Consider the following 12,419-nt stretch of genomic DNA (forward strand, 5'->3'; position numbering starts at 1 on the left):
GGCAGGACTTCCGAGACTCATTATATAGGAAATCCTTGAGTTACGAATGTAATAGAGCCTGCTAATTACATTTGTAATCTGAGGATTCATTTGACTGAATTATGTTAAATGAATGTGATCACTCCCTGCTTTCCCCAATGCATTTGTTAATTGAATGTGCAGGTCATTAAATGGACATGAAGTAGCTCAGAGAGGGGAAGAGGCTGCATGGCCTAGTGTTGCAGCAGGCCATCCAAGGTCTCCCCCAATCCACTGTAATACCTCATGCTCCCCTGGGGCCCCACAATTGCTTCCCTCCCATCCTGCCCCACCAGGTCCCCACAGACTGGGCCTGCTTTGCTAGCATCCCAGATTCCACTTACTTCTCCCCATCCCATTTCCCATGGATTACTTACTTTTTGAAAATCTCCAGACCTCCAGAAAAGGCCAAGCCATTGGCAGAGAAGCCAAAGTGTTTTATTCAGATGATGGCAAAGCTGTAAGAATGTGAAATCTAAGGAAAACATTTTTGCCAGCTTCTGAGTAAAAGACTTCAGTTGGGGCCATGTGGCCAGCAGGCCTCTGGTTGTAGAAAAGACCTCCTGCTTCAGGGATTGAGGTAGCAGCAGCTGGCAATCAACAAGGGGCTTGTTTCTTTTGTCTCATCAGGCTGAATTGCAAGCCCTTGTTGATTGTGTGTCACGCCCCAATTCCTGAAGCTGCTCATTCGAACTAGCCAGTCAACAGCAAGCAGAAGGCTGCTCATTGCCGGCTAGACTGGGCCCAAACTAAGCCTGCAGGCCCTCATGGTGGAAAAGCCGGTCTTTTATTCAGATGGGGAAAGCTGTTTTCCTTACATTTCAGTTCTTACATCTTCGTGGGCTTCTGAAAAAATGACTTCGGCTTCTCTGCCATGTGGGTCAGCCTCTTCTGGAGCTCTTTGAAAAATAAGTACAGTAAAGCCATGGGAGATGGGGTGGGGAGGACCAGATGCGGCCCATGGAGGCTCCATTTTGGCCTGTAACAGGCTGGGGGAAGTTTCCGGAGGCCCGAACGGAGCCCATCGAGGCAGCCCATTGAGGCTTCATTTCAGCCTGCAACAACCAGGGAAGGCCTCTGGAAGCCCCCGTGGCCTGTTTTGGTCGGCAGAATGCTGCAGGAGGCTGTCCAGGCCAAAAACAGGCTGAGGGGTGTGTGTGCTAGCATAGGCACCGTGGGTCAATCTTTTGCTATTTCCAGGCCGGCCCCATGGGCCAGATCTAAGCACCTCACAAGCTGGATCTGGCCCACAGGTCTTGAGTTTGACACCCCTGATTTAGAAGTTCTATGGTTGAATTAAAGCTGAATTTGGGTCTCCCCAGTTTTAATCCAACGTTGAATATAGTTCTTGCACAATTGATCAATCCCATGTGGATGTGGTATTATATTACATGGTAGTGTTTATGTCTTTGTTGAAAGTGAAAAATGGTCAGCTTTAGGCTAAGACTGAATAGGCATAGGCTAAGGTGCCATAACTAAGGGGACACTGTTGCTTCTCCTCCAGAATCATTCTAAAAATGCATATGATTGGATGGCAGATGATGATTCCATATAATCTTTAGCTGGCACTCGAGGCAAGACTGCTATTAGAATTGAGTCCTTCCATAGGTTTCTGATTTTAACTGTAGAGATAAAGTACTTAAAGAAATAGTCTTTGATTTGAACTCGCTTGGCAGTTATACTTCACAGTTTTCATGAGGGCCAAACCCAACTTCTTTGTTGGAGAATCAGTTCATCCATTTTCTGTGGAGTAGTGACCAGAGAATAATACTGCAGTTCCATGTTTAATAGGGCCAGTTAGATTCCACGTGAATCTGATAAAATTTATAAAGAAAAACTCATTAGGATCTGACCTGATTTTGACCATGTTGCTCTCGTGCTATCTGGCCACTGTTTTCTTCATTTGTCAGTCTGCTACCTCTTTCCTTGTCAATTCTACTGTTTATCTAGACTGCCCAGTCAAAGAATGTATAGCTATGATGGTGTTGTTTTTCAGAGATCAAGGCGAAGTTGGATTACAGCCACTGATACCTTAAGACACAGCCCAACAATAACCCCCCTCAGCCTTCCCATTGCTTGACTGACAAAATATTAAGACTCAATAAGTGCTGAAGTACTGAATGTGAAATAAAAGTTTAAAAAATCAGTTTTTTTCCAGGCTATTCCCCACAACTATATAAATAAGTAAATACCGTTTTAAAAACTTTATTAACACTAAATAGCAGTAAGCAATATTAACACATTATTTACTATAACCAGGACAACAACAAAATATGCGAATTTTCAACAGTTTAAATGCATTTTTAATAAAAATTGTTATAAAGGGAAAATGCAAATGCAAAACTTTATTGAAAGCTATTTTTAATCATATTTAAAAAAAATTTTTTTAACACTCTACCAAAGATGGTAAAGCAAAATAAGTTAGGGGCATGATACCTAGGAATAAGAATTCTGTGGTACTCTTCTTCTCTTGATGTCCTACTTCTGTTATTGATTCTCTTAGTGGTTAATCCATAACTGGTCAGAACTAGACAGTGTGGTACCAACGTAGCTACCAATCTTCATTGTCATTCATCATGCTCCCTGGCCTAATGGTAATTTAGATTTTTTTAAAAAAACCTAAAAGATAAATAGAAGGCTGAAAACTAAAGGGCCAGACTGAAGCATCATTTTTCTTTATCATAATTTTTTCGAGTCACAAATATATATTCATGGGTGGCTGCATTGTTTGAAAATGCTCATAAGCTTAACAAAAACATAAGTAAGACATTTGCCAAGTGATTATGTCTATGATGGCAACCATTTTGGAAGAAGAAGTTTTTTTCTCATAGAAAACATTTTATGAGAGATGTTTTTAAAATGTATCTGCTATCCCTGCAAAGCCCCCAATATAACTGAGCTCCAATGAAGAATTTTGACTTCAATATCTGATAACTAATGACAGTCCTGTAATATCTTATGGAATATTCTGGAAGTCCTGAATGTAAATTTTGAATATGATATTCATTGCCAGCTGGTTTAGGATATGCAGTATATGCATTACAATTGTGTTTCTTAAAGAATGTGTTTCTTTAAGAATGTCTTAAAGTTAATGGTTTTTTTTTAAATTGACAGAGCTGTAAGGATAATAAAAGTCATGAATGTATGGGTATTTTATGAAAATGTTTAATTCAACTGTTTCTTTGGAATGTAGTAGTCATTGTCTGCAAATTTAAATTACAATTCAATCCTTTTTTTTTAATGCTACTCAGTGTCCGAGAATACAAACGTCATTTAAAGTTAAGGCTTTGCTGTTCATTTTGAAATAACAATTTAAAAGTGTCATATTGTCATAGAAAATAAAAAATTTCTGTAAAAAAATTTGCACAAAATTTATAATGATACAAAACATGAAGCAATCATATACCAGTAAAATGAAATCATTTTACTACAGAAGAAATTTTATAGGTTTTTTTTTGATAAAGAAAAAATATGTTATTTTACACTTTCAAAATTATGAAACAATCTAAAACAATATAAACTGAACATTTTGTAACACTGCCTTTACAAATTAATAACTTTATAAACATATAATTCTTAAATATATTTTTCAGTGCAAGAATTTTTTTTTCATTTAAAGTTGCAGTCTCATTTTTTTTTTCTTTTGCTGAAGGGCAGTTTTCATTCAATTTCTGTTTGACAACATCAGAACCCAGTGTTCTGCTCCAGGATTAAACAGCTACATCACCGGGGTTTCCTTACTTTGCTTATACTATTAGCAGTCTGACTAAGTTCACATATCTGCTCCGGCATATTCGCTCAGTGCTAAAAAAAAACACACCACACATTCTGAACTTTGTTTTCCATTATGTTGTAGTACTACAATTACCAGATGCCTGGTCACAGATTCTTCTTTGCATGGAGAGCAAGCATTAGGATGGAATTACAAAATGAAAGTTTGCAATGGGCTACGCTTTTGTCTTACATACCTTCGTTGGCTTAAGCTAACTACCACATTTTGAAACTAATGGAGGATTCACAGTGGTGATATCAGGTGGATTGTGACCAAAACTTATATATTCCAATGACAAGAAAACAACTAACCAACAGTCACTTAAACAAAGTCAAATAATTTAAAATTAGCCTAGAGTTCCAGGAATGTGATTTTCCTTTTAGCTAGAGGGAAAAAAATAAAAGCTATTTGCAGGGCTTGTTCATGCTATCATGTTTATATTATCAGAAGACAATGCTTGTGCTTGCATTCTTCATATAAGTATGCAACTGGACCGTATTTTCCTTAAATCTTGCTCAATACAGTGTGACATATTGGGAATAAAGATTAACAGGACTGTACCTTTAATTTAAGAATGTGAGAGCTGTTACCTGTTGTAATCTGAAAGTTGCACTACAACAGGGGTGTCAAAGTGGATTTCTTTGAGGGCCAGATCAGCATTTAGTTCTCCTCTGCGGGCCAGCCAGGGGGCAGTGGAGACAGGATGGATGCCTCTGCAGCACATTACTGGCCAAAAAGGGGCATCAGGGGGCCATGAGTGCCCCCCATACCCCGTTTTCAGCCTGTATGGCCTCCTGCAGCACTCTGCCAGCCAAAACAAGGCACAGGGGGGCGCACGCAGCCCCTGTGCCGTGTTTTGGTTGCCAGAGACACAGCAGACCAGTCCTTTGCTATTTCCAGGTTGGCCCCACAGGCCAGATTTAAACATTCCATGGGTCAGATTTGGCCCATGGGCCTTGAGTTTGACACCCCTGCACTACAACATCATTAGTCTAATTAATTCAGGTTAATGAAAATTGGAATCCAACATTTGGGCAGTCACAAATTCTCCATTAGTTCCTCTGATGTAGTGAAAATGCCTACTTTGGGTTCTCTACAATGCCTAACACATTTGTTTGTGTTAAGTAAACACGGTGATGGTATGGATTGTACTCAGCTCAAGAATGGTGACAGGGATAGTTCAAAAGCATGTATGCTTTTCAGCTGTTTTAAAGTAGCATAATATGACTATTCACATGCTTGAATCAATGATGCAGCTTTTATATTATCCAGTATCAGCCTAAATATAATGGTCTTCAGTAAAGAGGATTTTTACAGAATAGACTGAAAGTAACTGAAGAGTTGAATAATGAATTGATGATATTGAATGGTAATAAAAGACCAATATTAGAGCACATCTTTACATACGTAAATTCAGTCACCAGCATATCTAGTTTTAAAAACATTTCATACAAGTGAATGAAGAAAGATGAGACTTAATTTGAAAAATCCTGGAAATTGCTGCCCATTATAATAGTCAATACCGAGTTACATAGACTAATACAGGTAGTCCTCGACTTACAACAACTCATTTAGTGGCCATTCAAAGTTATAACAGCACTGAAAAATGTGACTTATGACTGTTTTTCACAGTTTTGGCCTTTGCAACATCCCCATGCTCATGTGATCAAAATTCAGATGCTTGGCAACTGTTTCATATTTATGACCGTTGCTGTGTCCCAAGGCCATGTAATCACCTTTGGTGACCTTCTGACTAGTAAAGTCAATGGGGAAACCAGATTCACTTAACAACCATGTTGCTAACTTATCAACTGCAGTGATTCACTTAACAACTATGGCAAGAAAGATCATAAAATGAGACAAAACTCACTTAACAAATGTCTCATGTAACAACAGAGATTTTTGGCTCAATTGTGGTCGTAAGTTGAGGATTACCTGATGTCTGATTTATAGGCAGTTGATATGTGCACAAATTGTTAAAAATCCTTTTTTTCCATACCAAGATTAATATTGTATCTGTTACTTTTTGAGTTCTAGAAAGTACATGCTTTTGCAATGAAATCTGCCCCTCTTAAATAATGTTTGTATGCACTTTTGTCACAGATCTTAAGATGCCTATGTGATTATTGACATAGAGTCCATAATACATGATGCAACTAAATATACATGAAAGAAGTGCAGTAAAAATTATTTGCATTTGATCTTCTCTTTGGGATAATTAACTAGTAGAGCATTCAATTACAGTGTAAATTGGATAACTAAACAATTGATTCATATACTCTTTTGTCACTGTGATTTTCTTTTTCATGGTAGATATTTTACTTCAATAAACCTTCTTTGGATGATAACTCATATTTACAACAAGAGCAGAGTTGTTAAACATTTGCTCTGGTGTGGTTTTTAAAAACCAGCTGTTTTTAATCAAAGGTGCATTTGAATACCACGTAAAACAATGTGACAAAATCAGTTTATGGTGCCCTGAATGCTTGTTATGATTTAAGATCTTTAAGAGTTAACTGTGTCTTTTGGAGATTGACTTAATTCTTAAAACATGGCTACTGTTGTTAAGTGAATGGAAGGAGAACAAGGCCCCCAATTCCTTCTCATTAGAATGTTAACAGCACTCATTTTAAATCCAGTTTAGGATACGTTATACAATGATTTTTTTTAAAGCAAATCCATTATTAGCAAAGTCAATGCATTACTACTTGTAGCAATATTAGTATGCCTCTACATTAGCATGAATGAGTCCTGTGCAGAAACAATTACCCTTAAATTGGATATCTAGGATATGGATGGGAAAAACACTCTTTGCTCTTCAACATCAACAACAAATTCTCATTGCCATCGATTTATATGAACATCTTGGACAGAATTAAAAGACTTACTTCATGGCTTACTAAAGGAGAGAGAAAAAAAAGATAATGTCAGTTAATGGTGCTAAAAAGAAACCCAAAGATCAACTCTGGAAGGTAACATTAAGACATATCCCTTATCTTAAAATACAGCAATACAAGAAAAGACAAAAATGTAACAAAATCCTCTTTCTTTTTTTGCCATTACCAGCAAACTAGAGTTGCATTTTCCTTACCTTGACAATGGCAAATGCTTATGTAACAATCTATTCAGAGACAAAAGAGGGGAAAAGCAAAAGACGAAGAGGCCTTATATGTGAAAATACATTCTGTATGAAAGAACAATAAAAGATAGAAGGACAGGAGCAAAACTGTAGAACTTAAGAAAAAGGGGGTTCAGCAACATGGAATTGAAAAATAGGAAGAGAAGGAATTAGCTGCAAGTTGCCAAGATTTTGTTCGCCCTTGCCTTCTTAAGGTTTTACTTATGCCAAAATATAATTTCTTGTTAGTCAGTGGTGCTAAGCAAGAAAAAGGGCAAGGAAGAGAGAGAGAGAGAGAGACAGGGAGGGAAGGAGGGAGGCAGGGGGAGAGGGAGAGGGAGAGGAGGGAGGGAGGGAGGGAGAGAGAGAGAGAGAGAGAGAGAGAGAGAGGAGGATGGAGAGACAAAGAAGGAATTGATGATAAAGCAATGAGGAGCAATACAACAAAAAGGCACTTGAGAAGACATAAACGAGCCAGTGCCAAGGACTTTTGCTTTTTTTCTCATTATAATTCAATAATTCAATGCAGGACGCCTGGTTTGCCAATTGTTTGTAGGTGATGGCACTTATTTCTTGTATGGAATTCACAAGCACAAAGGTGGAGTACAACACTGAGAAACACCAATAAATTCTGACCGTATTGCTTGGTTAACAGAGTTGACACACTATACCAGTACTGACCGTACAGTACTTCCCCACCCCCCCAAAACAAACACCCTAACTCTCCTTTGCCTATGCACGACACAAGCAATTATACACAAATACAGTATCAGGAATCCATTAAATTGCTGTTACTCTGATGTTCTTCCTTCTGGGCACTCAGCTACAAACAGGATGTCCATCCAATGGACTCCTGCCAAATTACATGTTTTGACAGCATCTTGGATTTTTGCACAGTAAAAAAACAAGTACTTATGGGCTTAGGGTGGGGAGGGGAGACAGAAGGAAAGAAAACAAAGAATGGAGGGGCTAAGGGAAGAAGAAAGAAGGTGTGTGGGGGGGGAAGGCAGAACCAAAACAGAATACCCCTCTTAAGTCAATCATACTTGGTCTCAACACCAGCATTTGAATAGTTCAAATTAAAACAGAAACAGAAGTAGACTGTACATGATTCAGATTGTTTAACACAGATTGTTGTCCATGTCTTAGAATATCTGGTACACCCACTGAAGCTCCTGAGAAAAGCTTGGCTCAGCGTCTTCAACGCAGTTTTCAGCCTGTACAGAAAAGGGAGATCTATAAGTCTTTCTGTCTCAATTGTTTGAAATGTTTGAGCTCTTCCTCCTCCTCCTCCTCCTCCTTCTCTACCTCATGCTTCTGAATACGTATTCTGTGTGTTCAGTTTATCCTTTTTTAATTTGACACCATCCACAAGTTCGAAATTGTAGTTCTCCAGTGCAGATAGGTTTCTATCGGACATTCCATTGTGCCAACAGGCGCAGTACAGAATGACCCCGCAGATGGCGCCCAGCAGCACACCCAGGGCACTCATAGCGATGATGGTGATAAGAATAGGGTCAAGTGTTTTCAGCACATTGCCTGGCTTCCGGGAGATGTTGTCATTATAAGGCTCCCCATTTTCACGGTAATCAGGAGTAAATTCTACAGAAGAACAAAGAGACACAGAAATCATGGCATGGCAGTGTAGTCAAAGCTGGGTAAATAGGACCCAGTAATAAATAAAAGAAGATAGACAAACTTAAGTGGTATTGTTTGATTATGCTGTAAGTTTATGACTTAAGTAGGTCACTGATTTTGAATTGAAAGCCTTTTCATTTCTCTTGTACGTGTGTGTGTGTGTGTGTGTGTGTGTGTGTGTGTTTGTGTGTTTTGCTATATTTCATAATATCTGAGAATATATATTTTCATCCTTATTTATGCACTAAACATAGTGCCTAAAATTTAGGCATTGAATTAAGAGGCTGATATTTGGTTTTGCATTTTACATTATACATCTGTACTGGAAGAGGAGTTATGGACTAGGTTGTAGAAAATGCTTCATCTCCAGTTTCCACTCAATGGAAACAGAGAAATCTTTTTTCCTGTTTCCAAAAACTGGAAAAAAATTATCTTTGCCTTTGTCCTGTTCAAGACACAGGAAGACTAGGTAAAACTCAAATTATAGAGCACTGCAAAAAAAATTCTACATTTGATTTTGTGAAATAGAATTTGCTCCCCATAAGAATATCTTATTCTTCATTATGCAGTAATTTATCCAGCAAACTGCAGCCCTTAACCTCTTGTAATCATCTTCATGTGTCATTTCAGACTTGGAAATATAGATTGGAGGACAACTTCAAAATTATGGAAAGATGTATAATCTAAACAATAACCTTTCTGCCAAAGTTGCCTTACTCTCCAAAGTAAGTTCACAAAGATCACAAAGAATACTTTGATAATAAATTCTTAAATGCCCTGAGAATAAGTCAAAATATTAAAAAAGCAGTTTTAGAGCAATATTCCCCCCATGCATATTTGATTTCAATACTGCATCAATGTAAAGAACTTTATATAAAAATCACATCTACTTCTAATGCAAGCGTAGGCACCTATTAAAAGATGCATCCCCTGAGTAGTAAGCTAAAAATTGATGGAGTCACTTCTTTCTTTCTTTCTTTCTTTCTTTCTTTCTTTCTTTCTTTCTTTCTTTCTTTCTTTCTTTCTTTCTTTCTTTCTTTCTTCCTTCCTTCCTTCCTTCCTTCCTTCCTTCCTTCCTTCCTTCCTTCCTTCCTTCCTTCCCTTCCTTCCCTTCCTTCCTTCCTTCCTTCCCTCCCTCCCTCCCTCCCTTCCTTCCTTCCTGGTGCAGGCAGCTGGAAAACACAAATTTTACCAGATGTCTGCCCCTGATTGCTTGCAGAGATGGCTTTGAAATAGTTCTTGTTCTAAAGGCTTAGGAACTAGCAGTAGTTGATGTCAGATGTTCAGTATTTTCAGGCTAAAGAATTCCAGTTCTAGGTGATAGAGAATCTTCTGCATAAATGATTTAGGAGACTTTTAAAGTACGTGATAGGAAGCTTTGTTTCACTTCATCTTTTGTCCCCCTTTTACTCAAATGCAATTATGGGAGAGTTGGAGAGATTGCAATTAGATTTTTTAATGTTTCTTCCTGAAGAATAAAAAGTTTGAATTAAAATGATCAGAACCACTGTCCAGACCAGTTGTAAGGAAAATACCTCTTGGCCACTACAATGCATTGTAGTGCATTGTACACTATGCAATGCATAGTGTTGATATGCATGCAACTGTTGATATGTTTGAACATGGCTGTCCCAAAAGTGCTGTTTTAAAAGGCAACTGGACTTGAAGACATTTCGCTTCTCATCCAAGAAGGTTCAGGTTCTGAAGAAGTTCTAGGATGAGAACTGAAGAAACTTCTCAGATAAGAACTGAAATAATCTTCAAGGAAAAACAAAGTCCAGTTGTCTTTTGAAAAAGCATCTTTGGACAACCATGACCTGGATGACTGAGAATCCCCATAGATATTTGAACATGGCTATTTTGGTAAAAACAATGTAAGCAATGGATATTTATGAATTTGACACAATCCTCTTAAAAAAACTTACACTGTAAGTTACATTGGTTACTATATTATCTACAGTTATTCCTCTCTTTCATAAAAAAATGCAAAACATGTAAACAATATTGAGCGCTGTAGGTAAACAAGCATGTTATTAATAACTGTATGACCTTATTAGACTGGGTCACCTATATAAGGTGAATGGACCTACTTGCAGTGGTGGTGCATACACCATTGGAAGAGTTGAAGGACCAGGTTAGGGACAGATTATGTCATGAAAAAAAATCTATATGATTGCTAAGAAACAACATCAAGTTGACGGCACAATCAGTCATCTACATAAGTTAAAAATAAACTCAAATGTTACTAAGATCCACATGAAAATCAAGTTAATTTTTAATTAAAATATATATTTTACCTGTTTGATTAATATCTGGCTCGATTTCACTCCTTGCACCATTTGATTCTGTTAAGCAAAGAAAATTGACATTGATTATTATAATGACAAATAGTGACGGGTTATCATGCTGCCAATAATGATACTGAGAATTTTTCTTTCTTTTCTAAGCATGATTATGTTGGTTTGATGGAATTGTTCATTAACCTGATTTTTCCAAAATTAGCAAAGAAGAAAAAAAAGCCCTCTCTCTACCATAGCTTGGCATAGTTTTAGTGCTATCAGCAGGGGATTTTTGTCTCAGAGAAATGAAAATCCACATATAAAATTAGCATGTTTCATTCATTCCATTTATAATCTTGAAAACCAATGCTATTAATCAGTCATAAGTATCCTTTAGCCATGAAAAATAATTATGTTAACTGCAGTGCATATATAAGGATATTAGAACAGAAACCTGCTGTTTAAACTCTTATTTGGTAAGACTTTGATCTGAATGACCAAAAACATGTGAAATTAATTCCAAAATTAGCCTATAGGTAAGTATAATAAGTACCTATAGTAAGTTTAGTATCAATCTTTTCATTCAGACCTTCAAGGCTAAACTATTTTGAAACTTTCAATTATAATAATTTTAATTTGTTTTATTTTTTGTAGTGTTGAATGACTTTATTGTTGTCCAGTGGTTCTAAACTTGTGGTCTGTGGACTTCTCGGCAGATTTGAAGAAATTTTATGATTTAAAACTTGAGTTAAATCTTGGGGGTCCATGCCAAAGAAGCTATTTAAAGGGTTGTAGTCCATTTTGGGATTGGCATTAATATTATAGGGTTACAGCCAGGGGTGGGTTCTACTTACCTTTACTACTGGTTCGCAATGGGAGCGGGTGAGCTTCTGCGCATGAGCAGATCATCAATTATGATGTCTGGGCAGGTGGGCAGAGCCTCCCGCTGCTTTTATTACCAGTTCTAAAGAACCGGGAGCAACCCACCATTGGTTACAGCTGCACCAACTAATACTTTTATGAATGGTCAACCTATTTCTATTTTAAGCAGACTTAGTTAGGGTGTCCCACACTCCAGGTCAGCTTTGAAGCTTACTTTAGCTTATTTAAACTTAAACTACCCAAATCAAGCATGTTTAAACTCACTGAAATCACCTATTTTTGCACAGAACTAAGTTCTTGGGATAACTTATTCAAAAGAGAAATATGAAAAACACATGGTAAGAAAAAAAAATAAAGGTAAATCAACTACTGATGTATAGGATCCAACATTTGTTAACAAAATTGCTATAACTTTTATGTTATAGATAGAATCTCTGCCTTGAGTATTTATTAAAAAGGTGGAAATAAAAATGTAACAACAACAATAACAATCACCGGTGGAATCCAGTGTTCAGGATGGTAAATTTTATATTTACTACCAAGTCATACTTACTTCGGCATTCTTCCTGTGTTATGTGGCTGTCAAAGTTAATATCATCAACTGCAACTCCTCCCTTTCCCTTTCCAATTTCTCCTTCCACCATTACCTGATGAAAATAAATTACATTTTGCTGTTTAAAACTCTAATGGCCAGAACAAAAACTAGTTATTG

The 12,419-nt window shown here is 37.3% G+C and overlaps 1 protein-coding gene across 9 annotated transcripts in view; it reads right to left on the minus strand.

Annotated features, from left to right (window-relative positions):
* Nucleotides 1-2,207: 2,207 nt before the first annotated feature.
* NRP1 (neuropilin 1) overlaps nucleotides 2,208-12,419 on the minus strand; it is a 163,303-nt gene continuing 153,091 nt past the window's right edge. For 5 of the 9 annotated variants that reach the window (XM_087893002.1, XM_087893007.1, XM_087893008.1 and 2 more), the window contains 3 exons: nucleotides 12,261-12,354; nucleotides 10,844-10,891; nucleotides 2,208-8,510 (listed from right to left, as the gene is read on the minus strand). In XM_087893002.1, the coding sequence (XP_087749128.1) occupies nucleotides 8,218-8,510; nucleotides 10,844-10,891; nucleotides 12,261-12,354 (435 nt within the window). In that variant the 3' untranslated portion in view covers nucleotides 2,208-8,217. The remainder of the gene's footprint in view (nucleotides 8,511-10,843; nucleotides 10,892-12,260; nucleotides 12,355-12,419) is intronic. The other 4 variants (XM_087893003.1, XM_087893009.1, XM_087893006.1 and 1 more) reach the window with 1 other exon arrangement.

The sequence above is a fragment of the Pantherophis guttatus genome, chromosome 4 (genome assembly GCF_059756535.1).
Source record: "Pantherophis guttatus breed Tessera chromosome 4, ASM5975653v1, whole genome shotgun sequence".
Classification (NCBI taxonomy): Eukaryota; Metazoa; Chordata; class Lepidosauria; order Squamata; family Colubridae; genus Pantherophis; species Pantherophis guttatus.